Source organism: Sus scrofa, chromosome 9, assembly GCF_054392235.1.
Source record: "Sus scrofa isolate SSC_HxYL_T2T_F1_AM1 chromosome 9, Sscrofa_HxYL_maternal_Yorkshire_Landrace_v2.0, whole genome shotgun sequence".
In the NCBI taxonomy this organism is placed as follows: domain Eukaryota; kingdom Metazoa; phylum Chordata; class Mammalia; order Artiodactyla; family Suidae; genus Sus; species Sus scrofa.
Genome location: NC_139391.1, coordinates 39,116,530 through 39,142,143, shown reverse-complemented (window position 1 = coordinate 39,142,143; position 25,614 = coordinate 39,116,530). Strand labels below are relative to the sequence as shown.

Below are 25,614 nucleotides of genomic sequence, written 5' to 3'. Positions count from 1 at the left end.
CCTGAGAGCAAGGATGCCACGTCGGCATAATCCTGCTTCCTGTATATTGAGGTTCCTGAATGTGACAGTTGATGTAAAGATTGTAGGAGAGAAAGACTCAGCAGATTTTATTCAGGTAGGGATTTTGCTTCATGTGTATTAGGTGCGAGAGTCGGTAAGCCCCGTGGGGGAGTCTCGCTTTCTGGCGGGAGCTGTGCCTACGGCTGGGCCTGAGCACACCGCTGGGCCCAGCACAGGGGACCTGCTAAACACTTGAACGAACCGCTGCAAGTTAGATGCTTTTGCAGATTTTCCACCAAAAAAAAGTAATACTGCTCTATGGACTTTACGTATCTACTTGAGTCTCATGGACTTTGGGATTTTGCTTTGTAAGAAAAACGTGGAACTGTGGCCATTATTCCAAAAATGAATATTTGTTCGACTAATGTCAAATTTACATTTTGCTGCCATTTCTCGGCTTTTTGTGGCCATGGCTTTTTAAGCCTCGATGCTACCATGGTGCAGTCTGTCTGAAGACATTTCGAATGACATTTAAGTCCCACATACCCGGTACTAACCAGAGGCATCACTAGGCTGACTCCCTGCATGGAACAGGCCCCGTTTTCTCTTGTCTTGGCGTCCCGCCTGTCTGGCTAGTGTCCCCTTTCACTCTCAGAAGAGTCTCAGTTTGGAGGATCAAATTCTGTGCTCACTTGGAGTTCCTCTTGTGGCTCAGTAGGGTAAGAACCTGACATAGTGTCCGTGAGGATGCAGGTTTAATCCCCGACCTCAGGCCGTGGCTAAGGATCTGGCATTGCTGTGGTTGTGGTGTAGGTCATTTCTCCCTTGGCAACATCAGGTCTGTTCTCTGTGTCTGTGCGTCTGTTTCTGTTTAGTAGATAGGTTCATTTGTGCCACATTCTAGATTCCACTTATAAGTGTTATCATACGGTATTTGTCTTTCTCTTTTGGACTCACTTCACTTAGGATAATCTCTAGTTGCATCCATGTTGCTGCAAATGGCATTATTTCATTCTTTTTACGGCTGAGTAGTATTCCATTGTGTATACGTACCACATCTTCTTTGTCTATTCCTCTGTCCATGAACATTTATGTTGTTTCTGTGTCTTGGCTACTGTGAATAGTGCTTCAGTGAACACAGGGGTGCAGGTACCTTTTTGAATTATAGTTTTGTCTGGTTATACTCCCAGGAGAGGGATTGCCAGATCATATGGTAGTTCCATATTTAGTTTTCTGAGGAGTCATCATACTGTTTCCATAGTGATTGTACCAATTTACATTCCCACCAACAGTGTAGGAGGCTTCCCTTTTGTCCACATCTGTTATTTGTAGATGGCCATTCTGCCCAGTGTGTATGTTTTTCAAATATTCGATAATATCATCCAGGGATGTTTTAGGTAAATTATATATCCAGAGAAAATTATCCTTTTAATCTGGATTTTTGATTTTGTGTAGAGTTGGATGGGGTAGATTAAGTTTCTTTTAATTTCATCTTTATGTGTGGTGGTTTATTTGTTTTTATATGTATTGGTACTTTACCTTTCTTAACTAGATTAGGTGGTAGTTTATTCATTTTTAAGGTACACTTTTTGCTAGTTCTGTTTTCTAGCTCATTAATTTCTGTTTTATCAATTATTTACTTCTACTTTCCTCTCATTCATTATGTTGTCTTTCCTAACATCCTGTATTCTTTTCCTAACTTTCCGAATTTGCTGATGAATACATTTGTTTTTAATCCTTCTCAGATTACTCAGATACTATCCTGAAAGCTATGACTTAAACATGAATTTTCAAATTCAGTGGCTTTCCTCCATCTATATCATCTTGGAGTTCTCTTTGTCTTTGACATAGTCGCCCCTTTTTGAAAATTCTTTTTTTTTTTTTTCTCCCAAGGACAATGAGCACTTCTGATTTTTCAGCTTTTCAGATAAGCGATTCTTCCTTGCACTCTTATCATGGGAAGTTTTTCTAAAGTCCTGCCAATGCCCCCTTTTAGGCCCAAATTGGCCATTCTGCGTTCTCTTGCTCCAGGTCTCTTTCTCTATGACTATTTTACATCCATATATTATGCTAGAAATAATTTTATCTTCTTAGCTTCAGACTTACATTTTGAACTGCTTTTAGAGATCTCTATCTGGGTCTTCTAGGAATTTAAACATATTATTTGAAGATAAACCATCTATTCCACCATCCTCATTTATGCTCTAACATCTGTATCTTAGCAGCATTACCACTGTTGGAGGAGCTAGACCCTGACAGTTCTTTTTTTTTTTTTTCTTTCCTTTTTTCCTTTTAGACTGTACCTGTAGCATTTGGAAGTTCCTGGGCTAGGGGTCAAATCAGAGCTGCAGCTTTCCTGCCACAGCCACAGTGACAGTAATGCCAGATCTATTTCTTTCCAAAGTTCTCTTTCCTGCCCCTTCATTACCACTAGTATCTTATTGAGTTTCTCCCAGGTGTTGAATTCAGCCTACAGCCATCCAAGATGGTTCCTAACCCTGGGGAGAGATTTTAGGAGACAATTTTTCAGGCTGTTGTAGGGTAAGTTGACAGGTCTGGGGTTTAGGTCTCCTGGATTCTAGCTGTTCCTTTGTTCCTGTTCTGCTGGGTAAATCCTTAAGCAGGCTGGCATAAAAAAAATATTTCAATTACGTGTGGCTACAGGCTACAGGAGGTGCAGAAAGGCTTGAAGTGGGGGTAGTTTTTGCTTTGGGTTCCCTTTCTCTGCCTTGGACAGCTCTCTGCTTCTTTCTTTGCCTCTGTTGCTCCAGGAACATCCTCTGGGTATATTTTCAGTTTCAGCCACTAGGTGGCGCCTCAACCCCATCAGTCCCTTCACCAAAAGCCCCTGACATGACTAAGAGGAAGATGTCTTGGGAACTGCAGTGATATGGAAGGAATATACTCTTTTCTTCCTGAAAACCCTAAATGCTGTTTCCCTGGCTGTCTGAGGAGAAGGAGGCCATTTCTCCAACTTCACTGCTCTTTCTTCTGACTCTTTCCGTCTGCCCTTGCTGCCAGCTGGAGTAGGTAGACAGCAGGTAGAAGAGAAGCATTGTTCTGTGGGTGACCCTGGGGGTGGGAACACCTCTCTGGTCCATGAGAAGCAGCACCGTCAAGTGGTTAAGTGCACCAGCTCTAGAACGGTTAGGACATATTCGAACCTGGCTCCACCGTATCAACTATGTAAGTATGAGAATTTACATAACTTCTCCTTGCCTGTTTCCTCATCCATAAAATGGGGCCCAGGAAAATGACGTGCCTCCAGATGGCTGCACTGTGGTGGTGTAACTCTTATTTATGAGGACTGCCCAGGTTAGATCCTAGATCAAACCAAACAAACGTTAGCCCTCAGTGGGATTGATCTGTCATCTCAATGGCCCTGGCGAGAGAATGTTGGCCCTTATCTCGTCTAGTATTTTTCCCCCAGGAATAAACCTTGGTGAGCCTCCTGGACCCAGGACTGAGAGAGCTCTACCTCTGACCACAAAGCTGGTAGAAGACTGTTAGCCCCTCTTCTGGTCTGGAACCTCTTCCAGGTGACCATCTCCTTGGAGGTGGGACTTCCAGACCCTACACCAGTGTCCCAGCTGGTGGCTGCTTCTCCACCATCAGTCTGGTCTTGGCACTTCCTCCCTTTGTAACCACTGTGTGTTAACTTAGCATATTTTTTTTTTTTTTTGCATTAGATTTCTGGGTCCTCAGCTAGATATACAACTTTTCAAATTAGTTTGGTTTAAAAATATTGCTTGCAGGAGTTCCCAGAGTGGCACTGTGGGTTAAGAATCTGACTGCAGCAGCTTGGGTTGCTGAAGAGGTGCAGGTTGGATCTCCAGTCCGGTGCAGCGGGTTAACGTATCTGGCCTCTGTGACCTATGCCGCTCATTCAGTGTCTGGCCCAGGAACTTCCATGTGCCATGGGTGTGGCCATTAAAAAAAATATTGTTTCCTGGCTTTTAGGGCCAGACACTGTTCATGTGTTCTGTATCTGCTGCAGTATTATTCCTGCAGTCGGTAGCATCCATTCCAGCAGCCTAGGAGTAGGAACCAGTTCTCTTCTCATGGTGAACAGCAGGGACGCAAAGTCATCCTTCCCTGAGTGACTGCTGGGGATGCAGAGCTGTGAAGGGAGAGACAGAGTCCTCTGGATAAAACCAACCTTACCTTCTCAGTATCAGGTTAGAAAATGCAATTCCATCTCCTCAGGGCTCTCTGAAAATCACAGAGGGGATATCCTATACCCGGTTGGTAATAACTCTCACTGCTTCTTAGGTTTCTCTAAATCATCTTCCCTTTATGTTCTTCAAGTGTTACATTCAGGGGGTTATTGACTGGCTTTGGCGATAAGTAAGGACGAGCGGAGGAGGGAAACAGAGATCCTGACCACCGTTTCATGGGCCCGTTCCCTACCTCTCCGTCTTCTGTGAAAAAATGTCTATTCAGGTCTTCTGCCCATTTTTTGATGGGGTCGTTTGTATTTTTGATATTGAGTTGTATGTACTGTTTATGTGTTTTGAATATTAACCTCTTGCTGGTCATATCATTTGCAAATATTTTCTCCTGTTCCAAGCTTGTCTTTTTGTTTTGTCAGGGGTTTCCTTTGTCATGCAAAAAGCTTTTAAGTTTAATTAGGTCCCATTTGTTTATTTTTGCTTTTATTTCTTTTACCTAAGGAGACAGATTCAAAAAAATCCCGCCACAATTTATGTCAAAGAGGGTTCTGCATACATCCTCTTCTAGGAGTTTTATGGTTTCAGGTCTAACATTTAGGTCTTTAATCTGTTTTGAGTTTATTTTTTTATATGTTGAGAGGAATTTTTTTTTTTTTTTTTACAGCTGCACCTAGGGCATGTGGAAGTTCCCAGGCTAGGGGTCAAATTGGAGCTGGAGTTGCTGGCCTACACCACAGCCACAGCAATGCAGGATTCGAGCTGCTCCTGCGACCTACACCACAGCTCTTAGCAATGACAGATCCTTAACCCACTGAGCGAGGTCAGGGATCAAATTCACATCCTCACGGATACTAGTTGGGCTCATTACTGCTGAGCCACAACAGGAACTCCCTGAAAATTTTTTTTGTCATTTGTCTTTTTAGGGCCACACCCACGGCACATGGAAGTTCCCAGGCTAAGGGTCAAATTGGAGATACAGCTGCCAGCCTACGCTACAGCCACAGCAACACCAGATTCAAGCCGCATCTTCGACCTACACCACAGCTCATGGCAACGCCAGATCCTTTAACCCACTGATCGAGGCCAGGGATTGAACCTGCAACCTCATGGTTCCTAGTCGGATTCGTTTCTGTCGTGCCGTGATGGGAACTCCTGGAAATGTTTTAATCTCATTGTTTACACATAGCCGTCCAGTTTCCCCAGTATCACTTATGGAAGATGTTGTGTTTTTGCCACTGTAGCAAACATTTCTCTGAACAGGCTTAACATAGTGGAATATCTTTGGAGCTATTCTAGAATCTACATCTGTTTTGACTGATTCTGTTCAGATACTCAGCCCCTTGGAGCTCATTCTCTTAGGACCAATGGATCCCTACAAAGCTACAGGCTAGGGGTCTAAGTGGAGCTACAGCTGCTGGCCCACACCACAGCCACAACCACAACCACACAATGCAGGATCCAAGCCCCGTCTGCAACCTACACCGCAGCTCATGCCAACGCTGGATCCTTAACCCACTGATTGAGGCCAGGGATCGAACCCGTATCTTTAGGGGTCCTAGTCAGGTTCCTTAACTGCTGAGCCACAAAGGGAACTCCTATCACTTCTTGTTTTTAAACCATTTTGCTTTTAAAAACACAACATGGGAGGTGAATAAGGATAGCAGTTTTTGCCAAGAGGAAAGGGTATTTGTTGGAAAGCATTCATGGCAGGGCTATCCTGAGGGGTGTTAAATCTGTGTGTTTTCAGACATATGTTTAGCATACCTTTTCCCTTCTGCTCTCTCACCGGTGCCCTGGGGGCTGTCTTCTCTTTTCCAGCCCACACAGAAGCAGAAACAAAGACTTGAAAAGAGCTGCTGGACTAACCTGCCAAGAGAGATCCGATGCATGCTTATGTTGAGCAGTTTTCCAGCCCCAAAGGTAAGGTGAACCTGGAGCTCAGGGAAAGAGAAGTGGAAGAAAGACGACAGACTCTAGTGTTTCAACTGGGGAGCAGCCGACACCCAGGTTTGGTGAGGATTAGGGATGGAGTGAGTAGTTGGTCCTTCGCACCCCAATCCATCTGCTGCTTGTGCACAGCCCTCTGTCCTATGCTCCTGGTTCCCTGCAAGCTCCTGAACAAGAATTTTGTCCCTGAGGGTGAGGAATTTTGGCTACCTTGTGTGGGAAGGGGGTGATAAAATGAAAACTTCAGCCCTGGTCAAGGAGGAACAGTTTGGAACCAGTCAGATTTCCCCTTGACCCAAAGGAACCATGGAAATGCTCCCATCGTTACAGACTTCAGAGTGAACCGAGCTGGTTTGCTCACCTGTATAGAAAAATGATATATTTCACCTGAATTTTAAGCTCTGTGTCTGGTAGTTCTAGAGGACCTAATCTCTCAATTGGAAATGTTAGTTTTATTGATTCAAGTGAACTAAAAAATATGTCACCCGGGGAATGTATTAGTTCAGTAATTTTGATGTTCTCTTTGCTCTGAATGCAACATTGGTCACTGCACGGAGCTTCAGGGTTGACTGTCTGATCTGGGTCTTTCTGTGGATGATGATAGTTGCACTAACCAATACCAGTTTTCCAGTGGTCAACTAGTGATTTCACTGAAAACTCAGCAGTCCAAGTCTGGCTCCAAACGACGTGTTCCAACCTCAAATTCATGCTTGATTGCTTTTGTAGAATTAATTATAAACAGATACACTATCAACAAGTCAGCAACCAGTATGGACTGAATCAACTGGGGATTAAAAAATTATGGGGGGGGGGAAGTTCCCATCGTGGCACAGTGGTTAATGAATCTGACTAGGAACCATGAGGTTGCAGGTTCGATCCCTGGCCTTGCTCAGTGGGTTAAGGATCCAGCATTGCTGTGAGCTGTGGTGTAGGTTGCAGACTCGGCTCAGATCCTGTGTTGCTGTGGCTCTGGCGTAGGCCGGTGGCTACAGCTCCAATTCGACCCCTAGCCTGGGAACCTCCATATGCTGCGGGAGCGGCCCTAGAAAAGGCAAAGAGACAAAAAAAAAAAAAAAATGGGTTTTTTTTTTGATGTGTATGTATGTGTGTGTATGTGCATACTTTACAGAGAAGAAGAATCTATGAATATAACACTTAAAGAGCATATAATCTAGTTAGAAAAGTAACATAAAAAGTTAGGAGGCTTATATTTAGAATTGTTTTATGGCTGAATATTTCTTGGTCCCTGTATAGGTGCTTATATACATTTATAACAGGACATCAGGACATTCAAGTTCAAGTTTCAACTGAGGCACTAAGATACAAAAGATGCTATTTACCAAAAAAATGAGATTGGAATCATGTAGTAAGTAGCCTTTTCAGACTGATTTCTTTCAATTAGCAATATTCATTTATGATTCACTCATGTCTTTTGGGTTTTTTTTTTAAGGTTTTATCTGAAATATAGGTAATTTACAAGGTTGTGATAATTTCTGCTATACAACGAAGTGATTCAGTCATATGCACATGTCCATTCTCTTTCAGATTCTTTTCCCACATAGATCATCACAGAATATTGGGTAGAGTTATGTCTTTTTGGTCTTGATAGCTCAGTTCTTTTTTTATCATTGAATAATATTTCATTGTATGAATGCTCCAAAATTTGTTTATCCATTGACCTATTGAAGGACATTTCGGTTGCTTCTGACTTCTGGCAATTATAAATAAAGCTGCTGTAAACATTTGTGTGCAGATTTTTGTGTAGACATGTTTTTTTAGGTATCTAAGAGTGTATGATATAACTACATTTTCTAAGAAACTGTTGAACTGCCCTCCCAATATGGTTGTTCAAGTTTGCATTCCCATTAACAATGAACAAGAGTTCTTATTTTTTCTGCATCATTGCCAGCAATTGCTATTGTCAGCGTTTTGGAATTTAGCCATTCTAATAGGTGTATGGTGGAATCTCATCGTTTTAATTTTCAGTTTCCTAAGGGCAAATCATTTGGGCCTCTTTTCAGATGCATATTTTATTTCCATCTGTCTTCTTTGGTGAGATATCTGTTCATATATTTTGCCCTTTATTTATTTGTGTTGTTTGTTTCCTCCTTTTTTTTTTTTTTTTTTTTTTTTTTTGCTTTTTAGGCCTGCACTCATGGCATAGCTATGTAGAAGTTCTCAGGCTAGGGGTCAAATTGAGGCTATGGCTGCCAGTCTACACCACAACTGCAGCAATATGGGATCCAAGCCATGTCTGTGACCTACACCACAGACATAGCAACACCAGATCTTTAACCCACTGAGTGAGGCCAGGGATGAAACCTGCATCCTCATGGATACTAGTTGGATTCATTTCCGCTGTGCCACAAAGGGAACTCCCTATTTGTTTTCTTTTTGATGAGTTTTGAGTCTTTTTTTTTTTTTTTTTTCTATTTAGGATATGTTTTTTAAATTAGATAAGTGTTTAGTAAGGATTTTTGCCTGGCATGTGGCTCATCTTTTCATTCTCTTAACAATGATTTTCACAGAGCAGAACTTTCTAATCTTAGTAAATTCTATTTATCATCAATTTTGTCCTTCATGGATTTTGCTTTTAATGTTGCATCTAGAAATCAGTTGACAAACTCAAGGTTGCCTAGATTTTCTACTATATTCTCTTCTATAAATCCTGTGTTTTGCATTTTACATTTAGGTCTATTCTTGAGTAATTTTTTTTTTTTTTTTTTTTTTTTGCTATTTCTTTGGGCCGCTTCCGTAGCATATGGAGGTTCCCAGGCTAGGGGTCTAATTGGAGCCGTAGCCACCGGCCTACGCCAGAGCCACAGCAACGTGGGATCCAAGCCGCGTCTGCAACCTACACCACAGCTCACGGCAACGCCGGATCGTTAACCCACTGAGCAAGGGCAGGGACCGAACCCGCAACCTCATGGTTCCTAGTCGGATTCGTTAACCACTGCGCCACGACGGGAACTCCCAATTCTTGAGTAATTTTTGTAAAAGATGTAAGGTCTGTGCTCAGTTGATTTTTTTTTTTTCCTTTGGCATGTGGAATCCAATTATTCTATGTCATTTATTGAAAAACTGTTCTTTTTCCAATGAATCGTCACTCCCATTTCACAGATCAATTGACTATATTGGCTTGGGTCTATTTCTGGGCTCCCTGTTCTGATCTGCTGATCTTTTCCGATGTGTGTTTCTGTTCTTTCACCAATACTATGCTGTTTGATTATTCTAGTCTTTCAGATTGTTTCTTTAAGGTAAAATACATGAATAGTACTTGCCTTTAATAAAACTTAGCAGATTGCAAGGTATTAATACCTTACACTCATGTGTAAGATTGAGTGGAGATTAAAGTATTGATTGTGGCCTGAACTGGATGTTCAGTTTTTGAAATGAGATTATATTTGGCTACTTAGCTGAGGCCTCCTAAGTTTTTTATCTAGTACAGGGGCAAAGCTTCATTCACTGAATAGCTTCAAAGGGCACTGAGGAGACAAAAATAGAGCTGAGTTTTAATGAAATCACACTCAACGGGCCTGTTCAACCTATATGTCCAACGTATGTTAGAACTCATAGGATTTAAAAAGTTATTTCATGGACTTGGGATACCATAGGTCAAATCATTTGCCTTCAAACATTACAACTATATTTAGCAATCAAATTCTTGATATGTATCATAAAATAGAAGAGTTAAATTATAACTATTGATTCTATTTTCTGATAGCACATTTTGGTTGTATTTTCTTTCCTTAATATTAGATTGAAAAAAATCTAAGTAGCTCCAAATAATGTTTGTTTTACTACAAAGCATACACTGTACATTGCCTTAGTAACATTATAGTCTATTTTTAGGGTTAATAACATACAGCTATTTTTCAGGGTTTGTAATTTTTCCAAACTCTGAGTCTAATACCACATCAGTGATGCATTGTTGTATAGCACAATTATCATCTCATGTATTTTCTATCTCTTATCTAATTTTATATCTGAGATGAAATTATAATGTGCACCTTTGCTGCAGTTGGAAGATGTTATCGTTATTATTCTTATGAGGTGCCTTTATAAACTCCACTGTTGCCTCTAACTGCCCTTGTCCAGTGGAAACACTGTCAGCTGTTAAGAATTGACCTGTTAATACATTAAAGTAGCTCAGATACTACTAAGCATTTCCTCAGTAAGCTGTCAGATTATTTTACATTTTTTCCATGTTTTCATTTTGAAAAAGAAAGGTATTGATGGAATTCACCTCTTAGAGGAAGTAAATCTGTTTAGGAAGAGTGACTAGTTAGCATGGACAGGGCAGGTTAACTTTTTCTGTAAATATTTTAGGCTTTCTGGACCATTAGTCTCAGTCTCGGCCATTCAATTCTGCCATTGTAGCATTAAAGCCATCATAGATAATAAGTAAAGTGAGTAATAATAAGTAATAAATAATATATCAAATAAGTAAGCTGAGTTCTAATAAAACTTTATTTCTAAAAATGGCCAGTATTTGGCCTGCAGGCTAGTCTCTGGTTTAGAGAATAGAATGGCAGGCATCCTTTAAGAAAATGTCCTGAGTACCAGAACTTTATCTGAAATTGTTCAAAACTAAAAAAGAACTAGTATCAAATGCAACCTTGTCCAATCAGAGGAAGAATCAAAAGAAAGGTAAATTCTATAATGATGCAAATGAGCCACTGGAATGGCCTCAGTTCCAACTTGCATTAATGGCCCCATGCTGACAATGGTTCATCTTTCTAGAGGGAGCCTCTGGCAACTCACTTATCCACCCGCAGCATTGCAGAGCTTGGATACACATGCAGAGCTTAAAAATGGTTCATGGATCCAACTCTACACGCTTACCTCATGGGAAGGACTCTAGTCTGTCAGTAAAGCGCATTTACTCTTACTTTAGAATAAACTACCTAATTTCCTAGCCCTGTGTGGATTCTAATCAGCATACCAGTAAGGGGGAACTAGAAAGCTACTGGTGGAGGCTGACAACATGAGAATAAGTAGAATTTAGGCTTAAGACACCCACAGCAATTTGAAATCCCCAGCCTTGTAGTCATTTACTGCTGGGATAAACAGTCTTGATGGACAGATTACTGCTGTTGATTTTGGTGAAGATGATTATGAAATATGGACCAGATCAATCAGAAGCACTGTGGAATTACAGGAGTATTGGCAGATGTGTGTTTATGAAGGGATGTTCCTCAAGCTCAGTGAAATTGAAGCAATGACTTAAACAAATATGAAAAAGAGTAATTTTTTTGAGACACATTCACCAATTGTTTAGCTGCCCAAAATATGCAGAGAACTACTACTACATGTATTTCCTGGAGACGAAGGTGGACAAAAATCCTTTGGAATCATAAGACAAAATGACCTTGGGAGCCTACTTGACCTTGACCCCAGGTCAACATGAAAAGCTTAATCATATTCTCTCTACCCTCTTGAGAAAGGGGAGAAAAACATTCAAGGGTGCAACAGCTTTCCAAAAAGGATTCCAATACAAGTGGTTAAAATTATTAATAAAAAAAGTCTTGGCACTTAAAGGAGTACAATTATTTGAAGCACTTCATTTCACAATGATGTTGAATAAATAAAGCATTTCTCTCCTAAGTAAGGCCAGGTGTAGAAAAAATTACTCTTTTCTTTCCCTCCTGAATGTTTTGGAGATTTGTACTTGGCATAAGATTGTTTTCATGTAGTATGAAGTGTTGTGGGGATTTGACTGTTATTTGGTAATTGTGATCAATACTAAATACTCAAGAATTTATTCCTCACGTGAATTAATTTCATGCAAATTTTAAGCTTAGATGTGTAATATAAGTACTGTTAACTGAAAAACTACCAAACCTTTTTCTTTTTTCCTATGTTGATATTATATATATTGTTAGGAGATTATTTGAAATTCTTAAGTTGTCTAAGCTTTTCAATCTTTTGCCAAGAAGAAATGACTGAACATTTTTTTCTTTTTCTTTTTTTACAAATTACCTGTTACTCTGGCTTATCTCTTTGCCTTATTTCATGTTTTTAATCACTCCTTTTTAAAATGATTTTATTTTATTTTCTACTAAAGTATTGTTGATTTATAATGTGGATTTTTTTTTTTTTTTTTTTGTCTTTTGTCTTTTTAGGGCAGCACCTGCGGCATGTGGAGGTTCCCAGGCTAGGGGTCTAATCGGAGCTGTAGCTGCCAGCCACAGCCACAGGCACAGCAACACAGGGTCCGAGCCATATCTGTGACCTACACCACAGTTCATGGCAATGCCAGATCATTAACCCACTGAGTGAGGCCAGGGATTGAACCTTCAACCTCATGGTTCCTAGTGGGATTCGTTTCCCCTATGCCACGACGGGAACTCCTATCATGTTGTGTTAATTACTGTTGTCCCTTTCCTTTTTTATTTTGGCTATATCTATGGCTTTCAGAAATTCTGGGGCCAGAGATTAAACCTGAGCCATAGCAGCGATCAGAGCCACAGCAGCGACAATGCTGATCCTTAACCTGCTGAGTCACCGTGGTACTCCTACATGTCTTTTTTAATGTAATAAATAAAATATAGTAATAGATACAGATGAAGACATTTGTACCCATCTGCAGTCCTACCATCCTCTTTCTTACCCCAGTGATAACTTTTATCCAAATTCATGTTTTTATTTTTTGTATATGTACTTTAATTGCTACATATTATTTCCGTGTGTTAAGAAGCCACAACTAATTCCCCATTCATCTCTTGATGGACATTTGGGTTGTTCAAGATGTGAACAATAATGAAATCAACTTTCCAATTTTGTGTCCATGTACATGTATCTAAAAGTAGTATTTCTGGATATACTTATCTCCAATGTGGCTTTTACAGCAAAATCTCTTCTGTGGCTGGACCAATGTACAGTCCCATTCGTGTGTGAGAATTCTCATGTTTCCACCTCTGCAACGAACTCAATATTATTCAGCTTATAATTAGAAAATTTGCTAGTATTGAACTTGATGGGCTTTGTTTTAATTTGTGTTTGCTTGAAGCTGGTCACATTGAACATCTTGCATATATTTTTCCTTCCTTCATGTGTTTGTTAAAGACCATATGAAGTGAAAAAGGATGATAATGAGTTAGGGTGCCAAGGGTTTCCATGGCTGGGAGCTGAGTTCTTCACAAAATGAAGGACATGATTATAACCTGAAGAGATGTCAGTGGCGAGGAGAGGGAGAAGGAGTCAGGGATTTCTTAGGATCAAGAATAAGTGAATAATGGTTTGGAAGTGGCACTTGGAACCCAAAAGACCCCTAATGGAACCTGGAGCTGCAGAGGGCTGAGAAGGCAGAGGCCAGAGAGTTTCCAAGGAGAGAGCTAAGTTTTCATTTGGGACATGAGAAGAAGAGAGGATACAGGGAGGGTTGCTGATCGAAAGGTCCAAGCATCCATTTGAAGGATTTGCAAAGGAAAGAATAGGTCAGAATTAGGCATAGAGGGAGCAGTGGGGAGGTGAGGGCATGGGGATCGTGGGTGTGAGGTGTGATGGGATTGGCCCTGAGGTCTTTCAGAGGTGAGTGGAAAGCTGGGTAGCTGGACGGTCCCCCAATGATAGCAGGACTGCCCCCAGGGAGAGCACTGGGCTTGGTTCTCTAACTCACTGTGGGTCTCAAGAACCTAAGGTGGTGCCTTTGTCTGAGTCAATGGTTTCTTATGCTTCCTGTCTTTGAAGAAACCTAGCCAAATGCAACCACAACCTACAGCCAGAAGCACTTGACAATCTCTGTTTTTGGAGTAGAGTTCTAAAAATGAATTCAGAATTTAGAAGTAAAAGTCACTAAGCAGCTACCCTAAAAAGCATTTTAAAATATTTCTGCTTTAGCTGTATAAATACAAGTTATTTTCTTTAGCCTTTATCAAAAGCTTCACAGGAAAATACTTTTATTATTTAAACATGGCTTTCCACTGGGATTATATTCCAAGCAAACATCAGTTCTGAATGAGTTGTGGATTGCTTGGCTTCAAAACCATATAGAATGTGTTTATCCGCATTTATCTACAATTAAAGGGATACATTTTTGGAACATTTGTTACTAGGAGTAGTCTTGATGCCTATATAAATCAAATTTTACGCATTTTACTAAAATTCAGTGCTAGTGAAAAAATGTTTTCTTTTGTTGTGTTGCATCAAATTTGTAAGAGCAGAAGTTCCCGTTGTGGCACAGTGGAAACAAATCTGACTAGGAACCATGAGGTTGCAGGTTTGATCCCTGGCTTTGCTCAGTGGGTTAAGGATCTGGCATTGCCGTGAGCTGTGGTGTAGTTAGAAGATGTGGCTTGGATCCCGCGTTGCTGTGGCTGTAGCTCTGCCGTAGGCCGGCAGCTGTAACTCCGATTCAACCCCTAGCCTGGGAACCTCCATATGCCATGGGTGTGTCCTAAAAAGACAAAAGACAAAAAGAAAAAAAAATTGTAAGAGCAAAGCAGCTGCAGCATTAAAAAAATACCAAATCATAAACCAACAAAATCAATGTAGTACTCAAAATTTCTTGGAAATCAGTTAAGACTTTTCAAATTTACCAGGTGTCAGCAATGAGTTTAGACAAAGGGATAAAGGCTGAAACCTACTTGGCCCAGTGCTCCATGTCACAGCATAGCGTGGGAAACACATCCTGCTCCTGGGTTTTGCATGTCACTGTGTGGTTTCTTGTCTCAGCTGTCTGCTGCCTTTGCCCAAATTGAAATAACATATTTCTTGTAACTGCTATTTAAATACTTAAATGTGCATTTAAATATTTATTTAAATATTCAAACATTTGGTTTAATCAAAACCTATTGTCAGAAACGAGAGAAGCTCATTCAAAACGATAGGTTCTTACTCCATTCGCTTCAGTTCTGTCCTTTAATTGTCTTACATTTACACCAGGGAACTGGTTTGTCAGCGCACAAGCTTTCAAGGAAATGATAGTATTCATTCAAGTAAGAATGCATCTAGCTCACACCTTCAGGTCAAGTCAGTCTATCAGTACTCACGGCCTAGAGAGTGAGACAGAAAGAATATTGCCTGCTTCTAGAAGGCTCTGACTTGCTAACATTCATTCATTCAACAAACATTCAGTGAGTGCCTACTATGTGCCAGCACCATAGAAGTGCTAGGCATACAGAGAGAATACAGTGCTCAAGAATGCTTGTCTTCAAGTTTATATTCTGCACAAAGTATAGCTAAGCCGAGAACCTGCTTACAGGTCTTCCCACAGAGGCTCCAGGTTTCTGCTCCGGTCAAGGATCTGAGACCAAGGAGAAGAAATACTTTTCACTTTATTTCTCCTGAGAGCCCCCGTCTTTCAAGGGATCCCTGATGAGCCAAACAGAACCTGGTGGAGTTGCGGATGTCATGGGGAATTTGGCTGAAGTAGTGTGGTGCAGACTTAATCGTCTCCTCCTCCCGGAAAACGTGCCCGCCTTCAACGGCTTCCCTGGTGTCACTTCTCTGCCAGATCCCATCCCCTGATGCCCCACCTCTGTGTGCTGGTCCCTTTGTCATGTCTCATCCCGGTTCATCACTCCTTAACTTTACTTCCGTGTGTCTCTGGTCTGCGTGTAGAGCTTTAACAAAGGAGTACCTGACCCAGTTTCTGCTTTCTAAGAATTTAGGTGTATTGAAGATTAGAGGCATTTAAGATGTGATCACAAAGAAAGATGTCTGAATTAGAAAAGTGTTTTGAGCAATGATAACATCATACAAGTACAAATATATGGTTGTGATATATTATTTCCTTCAAAGTGACTCCATTGGGTTAGGTCCATCCATTCTAATATTTTAAAAAAAATCAGTTCTATTGTCATGGGGAAGACAATGGATTGCAACAATGAAGCAAGTTACTAAATTGCTGTATGTTAATACATGAAACAAAAGCGCGGTATGAGGCAAGACATGGCAGGGTGGTGTGAAGAATGCCATGGATTATGCTGCAGGTGACATGAGCGCAGTTTCCAGTCATGGGGAAAGACTCCACAGACGTTTTGACTCCTAAATTTGGCCTTGAAGGAGGGACTGGCCTTGGGTTGGGAGGAAGGGAGGAAAGAGCGGTGGGAATGTGTGATAACCTGGTCCGTTGATGCCCTGGTTGATTTCGGTCCTGCTCCGTTCCTGTGAGAGTGAGAGCGACTCCTTTCACAGTCCTCCGTCACCAAGGCGCCCAGGGACTGAACTTAGTCTGGGGTGTGGGGAGATTGGTACTTTAGAACTGGGGGGCTCCGGGTTTTCTGCAGACCGGGGGCTTGTGGGAGAAAGGATGTCCCAGGAGAAGGGCACTGAGCAGTAGCTGATGGTGGTGGTGGGCGATGGGAGTCGCTGGTGGAGCACATTAGCTTCCTGCCTGCTCTTAGGAAATGATGACAAACACTGCCTTATAGGCAGAACCAAGATGACAAGAAAGCCACAGAAACCTGGATGCACCCAAAAAGAGGAGAAAATGAAAAACCAGATCAATAAGCACCTAAGCTGTCTTGGGGAAGAGCTCAGATATTAGGGGTTGCCACTGCTATAAATCTCAGTATTAGTGGGGTTCTCTTTGCTATTTTTATAGCTTTATTGAGATATTTTTCATATATAAAATGTATCCATTTAATAATTGTAGTAAATTCCAAGATTTGTACCACCATCACCATAATCTAATTTTACTTTTTTCCATTTTTAAAAATTTTATGGACTCATTTCATTGATTTACCATGTTATGTAATTTCTGCTGCAAAGCAGCGTGATTCAGTTATCACATCTACACTCCCCTATTCTTGTTCAGATTCTTTTCCCATATTGGTTATCATAGAATATCGAATAGAGTTCTCTGTGCCATTCAGCAGGTCCCTGTTTGATTACCCATTTCATATACAATAGTGTGCATATGCCAATCCCAAGTTATAGTTAAATCAAATCTATATTTTAATGAGCTCTTCTGGGGTAGCATTTGGCGAGGTTTTCTTCATAATTTAGATTTTTCTTAATTATTCCACTTCATTCTTTGGTGTTATTTTTCAATAGTTAACTTCATAACTCAGGTAATATCACCCTGATTAATAATTAGTTGTTACGGATTTTTTTTTTTTCTTTTTAGGGCTGCACCCGCGGCATATGGAAGTTCCCAGGTTAGGGGTCAAATTTGAAGCTGTACCTGCCAGCCTAGGCCACAGCCACAGCAATGCAGGATCCTTAACCCACTGAGCAAGGCCAGGGATCGAACCCACATCCTCATGGATCCTGATTGGGTTTGTTTCTGCTGCATCACAATGGGAACTCCCAATGGTTATGGATGTTTAACTTGGTTTAGGGGTCATTGCTTTCACAAAGATATTTTTTAACCTCTTTACTGAGCTAATACACAGAGATTTTTGTCTGAATTTCTTCCTCTGGCTAAGACAGACTTGCTACTATGAATCTTCACTAAGTTATTCAGGTTTCTATATTTTTGTTCATTCATTAACAATTTATTTTTCATGTTCTCTATATCAGAAACTCTTAGGTGCTGAGGACACAAAGATAAACAAGGTTTGGAACTTATCCTTGAATAACTCACAGTTTAGAGGGTAATGCAAATGTGCTCATAGATTTATTACAATGGAACAGGGTAAATGATTTCATAGAGGTAGGAAAAGAGGGCCAGGGCTGTGCAGAGGAAGGAGAAGCTAGTTCTGCTTCACTGGGGAGGTGAGTTTTTCTAAATTTAAAATTTTAATTTTTATTATCACTTTAAATTTTTAAAATTTACAAAAATTTAAATTTTGTATTTAATTTTTTTTAGCTAGGTGAGTGTTGAGCCACATTGTGAAGGACTATAAAGAAGAAGGATCACTAGCAGAATTAACAGATGCAAAGCAATGAATTCCTGAGAGTTTCTAGGAATCCCTTAGACGTTCCAAAGGAGTGCAAAGCATAAGGGGGACTTTTGGAAGATGAAATCAGAGAGACGTTTCAGCGTTCCTGTCGTTTGCAGCGGAAATGAATCTGACTAGGAACCATGAGGTTGAGGGTTTGATCCCTGGCCTCGCTCAGTGGGTTAAGGATCCGGCATTGCTGTGAGCTGTGGGGTAGGTTGCAGACGCGGCCCGGATCCAGCATTGCTGTGTCTGTGGCATAGGCTGGCAGCTGTGGCTCCAATTAGACCTCTAGCCTGGGAACCTCCATGTGCCGCGGGTGTGGACCTAAAAAGCAAAAAAAAAAAAAAAAAAAAAGATGTTTCAGGAGCCATATTAGGCATCTATTGGTGTGTAAAAAATTACCTCAGAACTTAGTTGCTCAAAAACAATGTTATATCACAGTTCCTGTGGGTCACGAATTGGGGAGCAGCTTCCTTTCATGGTTCAGGCTTGGATTTCTCACAAAGTTGCCGTCAGGATGTCGGCTTGGGCTGTGGTCATCTGATGGTGTGAATGGGGCTGAAGGATCTGCTTGTAACAGGTAGCTCACTTGCATACCTGACAAGTTAGTGCTGGTTTCTGATAGACGTGTTCAGTTTCTCATCTCATGGACCATTCCTGAGGGCTGCTTAAATATTCTCATGACAGGTGAGCGGGCTTTTCCCAGAGCAACTGATCAGAGAGAGTATAATGTAGAAGCCAGAAGGTCTTCTACGACCTGACCTTCAAAGTCACACATCATCATTTCCACAACATCCTAGCAGTTGCACAGCTCAGCTCTATTCAGTGTGGGAGGGGACTACGCAAGGACATAAATGCCAGAAGTCAGGAACCACTGGGGCCACCTCAGGGGCAGACTCTGAAGAGCCTTGCATGTATAACCCAGGAGTTTGGATTTTTAGTTTAATCATGAGGAAGTCAGTGGGGTTTGTTCTGTTAGACAACATTTATGATAGTAATGTATGCACACTGTAGGAAACTTGGAAAGTGTACAAAAATATAAAAATATATATTTATCATCTGACCACCAGAGAGGATCTCTGTTAACATTTTAGTTTCTTTCTGGCTTTCTCCTCTTCATAAGGCTTTGGTACCATTTCTTCCCACCCTTTACTATAACGTAAGCGGCTTTTCATGTAATTAAAAAATCAACAGACATTTTAGACAGAGGAGTTAAGGAAGCCAAACTGGGGTCTCGAGATACTCGGGACAGAGTCCCATGAGGCATCTATAAGAGATAAAGAGCTGTTAGACAAAGCAGTGCTGGCAGAGTTAGAGATAGAATAGGTGGGAGAAGTTTCTGAGCTGGAGTCCACAATGTCAGGTGGCCACTTAGATGGCCATTACCCAAAGGGGATATGAAGGACAACACTAAAGTTTCTGAAGAACCAAAAAGAATGTAATTGGTGGCATGAGTACATGTGGGGTAGTCAAGTGTCTATTTTTGGAACTTTTTTTTTTTTTCTTCTTCCAGCCACACTCGAGGTATATGGAAGTTCCTTTGCCAGGGTTGAATTGGCGCTGCTGCAGGCCTATGCCACAGCCACGACAACACTGGATCTGAGCCGTATCTGTGACCTACTATGTAGCTTGCAGCAACATGGGATCCTTAACCCACTGGGTGAGGTCAGGAATTGAACCCACAACCTCACAGACCCTATGTTGGGTTCTTAACCCGCTGAGGCAAAGCAGGAACTCGAGTATTGTATCAATTTCTGCTATACAACATAGTAACCCAGTCATACATATATAAATTATTTTTATCATACTATCTTCCATCATGTTCTATCCCAAGAGATCAGATATAGTTCCCTGTGCTGCACAGTGGGACCCCATTGCTTATCCATTCTAAATGTAATAGTTTGCATCTACCAATCCCCAGTGAAATACTACTCAGCCATAAAGAGAACAAAACAATGCCATTTGCAGCAACAGGGATGCAACCAGATATTCTTGTACTAAATGAAGTAAATCAGAAAGAGAAAGACAAATACCATGTGACATAACTTACATGTGGAATCTAAAATCTGGCACAAATAAACCTATCTACAAACAGAAACAGACAGACAAAGAACAGACTTGGGGAGTCTGCGATTGACCCTCATTTTTGACGTTTGCTGTCATTTTTAAGCTCTACCACTCCCCACTCCCACTCCCATTCTGCCACACTTCTACACTTTTTTTTTTTTGTCTTTTTGCCTTTTCTAGGGCCGCTCCTGTGGCATATGGAGGCTCCCAAGCTAGGGGTCTAATTGGAAGTGTGCCACCAGCCTACATCAGAGCCACAGCAACGCGGGATCCGAGCCGCGTCTGCAACCTACACCACAGCTCATGGCAACACTGGATCCTTAACCCACTGAGCAAGGCCAGGGATCGAACCTGAAACCTCATGGTTCCTAGTTGGATTTGTTTACCACTGAGCCACAATGGGAACTCCTCTGCCACACTTCTGAGCAAGAAATTCTGGGAGCTTCCTTCTTTCGTGCTGGTGGGCAGTTCAAGCCCCAGGCCATGTAGGAGAAGCCCTTGTGCATGTAGCTTAACCCCTAAGCACAGTAACCATGAAGGCTGTGTCCTCTCCCTGCTCCCTCAAACCATTTTCGGACCGTCTTGGAAGCTTCCCCTACTCTGTCCAGAAAGTGAGTAATAAACCTTTTCAGACCCTTTTGGTGTGTGCGTGGCCTCTTCAGTCTGAGCATGGGAACCGTATTTTGGGTAGGGGTCCATCCTCCTCTGTAGAGTAACCATCACTGGTGCCATGAATAGAATGTCTAGGATATGGTCACCACTGCCGCCGGCGTCCCTCTCTTCCTTGTCTAGTGTTCCTTCCTCTAAGAAGTGAAGGAGAGGAAGTAGGCACATTCGTACACATTCAAAGAGGTAGTGAAGCAGCAGCAACTAAGTTGTGGGAAGGAAAGAGGGGAGCAATGTCAGCGAGGCCGCGGAGCTGGCATGTGTGCTGGGTGAGGAGGAGGCATGAAAAATTGGCTCAGAAGAAATTGGAGGACTGCTGGGCAGCACTGTGGGTCACCCACACATTGTGGTGGTTTTTTTTTTCTTTTTTAACTTTCTTTTTTTCCTTTTTAGGGCCACACCTACGGCATATGGAAGTTCTCAGGCTAGGGGCCTAATTGGAGCTGCAGCTTCGGGCCTACACCACAGCCACAGCAACATGGGATCTGAGCCACATCTTCGACCTACACCACAGCTCAGGGCAATGCCAGATTCCTGACCCACTGCAAGGCCAGGGATCAAATGCTCATCCTCATGGATATTAGTCAGATTCGTTTCCGCTGACCTACTTCCTGTGGTGGCTTTAATGTGCATGGACGTGGAATTCCCAGCAGTGAACGGCAGCTTTGGGGTTAGAATGTGCACAGAACTGAAAGATACTTAGAGAGCCTCTGCATCCATTTAGGGGATCAAGGACTCCCCTTTAATTGTCTCTCTGACTGAGAGGTCTCCATGAAGGTGAACAGGCTTCCCTGGAAGAGGAGGATGGGGAAAAATAGGTGATTCTACTCAAAGAATAAGGTTATACATCTTGCAGCAAGCAGCCATCTCCAGGAGAGGAAGGGGGTAGGAAGTGTTCATTGGCAGGGAGGGGAGCGCAAGTGCCCAGGACACACGCACTGAGGATCCTCCACGCTCCTTGCCCCCAGGTTCTTCCCTTCATAGAAAGTGTATGTATAGAAAAGCTGAACGGAAAGTGTGATGACTGATGAAATAGCTATTTTTACCTCAGCCAGAAAGCTATTCCCGGTAGAATTTCTCTTGGCAAGAAAAACGACTATTTCTCCAGGGTCGTCACTGACATGGTTAATACATGCTTGTGAGACGGCACATACGGTTCCTCTGGATAAAGGGAACCGAGGCCTATCGATCAGGTTCAAGGCTAGTTGACAGATTTTTCAGTTTTAACTCTTTCAATCTTAAGTAACACATGAATGCAAAAAAATATAATGACGTACTACAAAATGGAAGCTACGACATTTGACAGAATGAGAAATGCAGCAACTGGCTTTTCATTTGAAGGAAACTTTTTCTTGGTGTTTGTGACCTCAGATCTGGCTTTATTACAATGTTCCAGATGTTCCAAATACACTATCCTGAGTCAGTTACCATCGGCTTGTTGGATTACAAATTTGCTGTGATCTTGAATAAACAAAGGCCAAAAGTTCAAAAACAAACAAACAAACAAACAAACAAACACCAGAAAGGGGTGGAGGAAACTGTACCTTAACAAGCAAATCAAACCAAACCAAAACATTGTATATAAAAGCAAATCAAGTGAAATTGACAGCAGTGTTTGGGTGATACCATAGAACATTTATCAGTATGAATTTGGGAAGAGTGTCAGCTCTGTCAATGAACTTTCTCCTGTTCATCTAACAACATGTGTATATCAAACTGCTAGTGTTAAATTTTCTGTTTTCTTCCTTTTTTTTTCTCTTTAAGGAGTTGTACTCAGTACCCCAACACTGGGTATGCCCTTTTGCTGGGTGAATAAGATCCACAGAGCTGCAGTGTATTTGTATTTACTAAAAAGAATGAGCCTAAGATCAGAGGGAAAATGTAGGTCTTCTCTACTCCTCAGGGGCTGAATGCAGATGCCCTTGCTCCGTAGGAAGAGCGGGATATCCAGCCTGCTCAGGAAGGCTTGAGGCAACTTCAAGGATTGAAACAGCTGGAGCTGTTTGTCCATCAAAGGAAAGGGTAACCAAAACATGAGAAGAGGTATTTTTTAAGATGGGGATGACTCTGGCTGAGAATGACCACTCATCTTCAGTTTAAACGTCTACGGATTCCTGTGGAGGGGCAGACTTTTGAATAATAAAATAACTGATCGAAACCATCTGTCTTAAAAACACTGCTGGCCTGAAGGGACTATATTGTGCTCTATTAAGAAGGTTGAAATTATACCCAAAGCCAGATTTATGGCTAGTTACAAATCCATCTGAAAGCTTTAGAATTTCCCCAAGATACCCTGTTTTGGGGAGGGTTGCCTAAAATGAGTACACTGTAGAATATGGGGGTAGCAATCATTTATTGAGTGCTTATTATGTGCCAGGTACAACACTAAGTGCTTTATGATGGTCTCTCCTTTTGCATCTTTATCTCTCAAATTTAAATTCCAGCCACCAATTACACTTCCTTCTACCTCTCTCTTTGCAGCCACACACACTTCCTTTTGATCGAATCCTCAGCCTCTTGAGCTTGGGACTCAAGGTGCTATCCTTGGGATTCTGACGTACGTAACACAGGTATCCTTTGTGCCCTCACAGAACTTACAGTCTGACCTATAGTGTTCAGCTCCTTGTATGGCCAAGTTGTGCTGAATGGATGAATATATATTCATACACGTGCCACACATGTGCCCAAATAAAAGAAGCCTGATGATGAATTAAAGAAACAGTTACATTCCTAGTATATCAAAAGCACCGTCCTCACCAGGAAGATCACTTGCTTCTCATTTCACAGTCCATAAAGGTTTAAGAGAGGCAGTCAGAAGTCATCTTCATTTGCGGGGTATCATTGTCACCCTACTTTGTAGCTGCACGATCAACACTGACACTCTCCTGTGACTTCCACTCTCATTGATTTGGGTCATCTTCTAGATGTTGTCTCCTCTAATCATTGCCACCAAGACATGGAGACTAAGTCCCCTGCCATTCAATGTTGGGGCATTTTTACTGGTGCCATGCACGTCAGTTCCTTATGAGTTCCTGGGTGGTTGAGGGCATTGATCTGACCTGTTCTTGGTGTATTCCAGCGCCACTCTCACTTTTACACCTTCCGATCTCTTTCATGTTAAGAATGCACACTTTTCCTGCTATGGAACTCCACTTTTTCTCCTCTTAGATTGAACTCCTTGTCCATCTGGGATACCTCCTAGAATTTTTATTATTTAAGAGGTACCCATTATTCCTTATTATTTAGGAATTTTGACTCTGAGGATCAGATGGCAACAATAATGCATTTAATCATTAATTCTACCCTGAGCTCAACTTAACTCCTGGGCAGAGACCTGCCTGGCATCACACTAGATGTGCACTCGTCACTTTGTGACTTTCCCTGTGCATATATACATGTACATGTTCTAAAGTCTCCAGTTATCAAATGTCTTCAGTAACAAACTAATGTTGAAACTAACTCAAACAATTATTTGAGAGTCCAAACCTTCCTCCTGCCCCCTACTTCAAGGAGGATAACTAAGCTTGTACATTGCTACGTTAAGGTTTCTAATTTCCTCACTTAATTTCCAAACCCAATGGGCATCTTTTCTCACTCCTTGTCCTCCTTAACCTAATTCTTGTTTCTCTTGACTGGTAGAATTTCACACTTCTGGCCACTTCCTTACTGAACTTGGTCCTCTCTTGGCTTTGAGACACCTCTTTCTCCTGGTTATTTTCTTACCATTTTTAATATCCTCTCCCACTATCCATCTTCCTTTGATTGGTCCTTAAATCCTGGTTTCCTTAGGATCATCTTTGCCTCTTCTTTTCTAATGCTCTGTACTCCATTTGATGAATGTACTTGGTTGCTCTCATCACTCCTAGGACTTCAAACTTCCATTTTTATAGCAACATACCAATACCTGTGGTGGTATATTATATTCATCCGTATCTCCAGATTTTCTTCTTTGAGTGCCAGACCTGAAGTTCAAAGTTCTGACTAGTCATGAGCATTTATGTGCCTGTGAGCATTTAAAATGATCATTCCAATGAACATGTCCCAAATGGGACTTGTTTTCATGGAATTTGTGTTTCTCCCATGTTACCTGCTTTAGTTAAAGGCTTGACATCTCTATTCTGGTCTCTCAAGCTAGGAGCCCTAGAGTCGCCTTAGACTGACCCCTCCCTCTCACCACCTTTGAAATCTCTGTATCCAAGTCCTATTGAGTATATCCAGCTCTTCGTAACTGGCCCCTCTTTTCCATCCTTGAAGGCATTCGTTACCATGTCTTAGTGGTGGGTTTGAAAAATGCCATCTACCTGTGCTCCAGTTATTTGGTTGATTTTTCCCCCTGTTGCTTTTCCTGCTGCAATCACAGTAGTATTTCTCAAATGCAGACTTGATGATGACCCTGTCCTGATGAAAGTCTTTCACTGCCTCCTTATGGCCAATCAGTTAAAAATTAAACTCCTTGACCTGAGCCACTAAAACCTTTTCGCATCTCCAGAGTTTTTTGTCATCCATCCCACACACTACGCCTCAAGCATACTGACATCGTTGCTGCTTCCTAGACATTCCCTTCCTTCACATGACACTGCATCTTCAAATTTCCCTAAAAACTGTGTGGATTGAAATGTAACTCGAGATGGTAGGTATGGCCATTATCAAAAGTAGCTGGGACCTTCCGAGTGTGCCAGCCAGAACGGCAAAAGAGAGGCTACGTGAGGGTAGGGTGTGGAACTTGGACGTGACTTTAGAAATGCTTGCTCATTTCTTGTAGAAGCAGACGGAGACTTCCCCAGGAGAGAAGGGAAGTCTCCAGGACAGCGGAGACATGAAGATGCCTATGAGGGGTCAGGAGTAGAGAAGATGGAACTCTGTTGAGCGAATATAATTTTTTTTCTGGAATTTGAGATTTGTAGCAACTCAATTTTATTTTCCAAATT

At 41.6% G+C, this 25,614-nt stretch overlaps 2 protein-coding genes across 6 annotated transcripts in view; one reads left to right on the top strand and one right to left on the bottom strand.

Annotated features, from left to right (window-relative positions):
- The window catches only part of POU2AF2 (POU class 2 homeobox associating factor 2), a 484,987-nt gene that overhangs the window by 46,961 nt on the left and 412,412 nt on the right, over window positions 1–25,614 (bottom strand). The window lies entirely within an intron of this gene.
- The window catches only part of LOC146399850 (uncharacterized), a 43,116-nt gene continuing 20,377 nt past the window's right edge, over window positions 2,876–25,614 (top strand). The window contains exons 1-2 of one of the 3 annotated variants that reach the window (XR_014815253.1): window positions 2,876–3,186; window positions 5,991–6,092. Coding sequence is in view for 1 of the 3 variants with exons in the window: in XM_084976038.1 (XP_084832164.1) it covers window positions 3,100–3,186; window positions 5,991–6,092 (189 nt within the window). In the remaining 2 variants the exon portion in view is untranslated. Of the gene's footprint in view, window positions 3,187–4,087; window positions 4,179–5,990; window positions 6,093–25,614 lie in introns of those variants that run through there. The other 2 variants (XM_084976038.1, XR_014815254.1) reach the window with 2 other exon arrangements.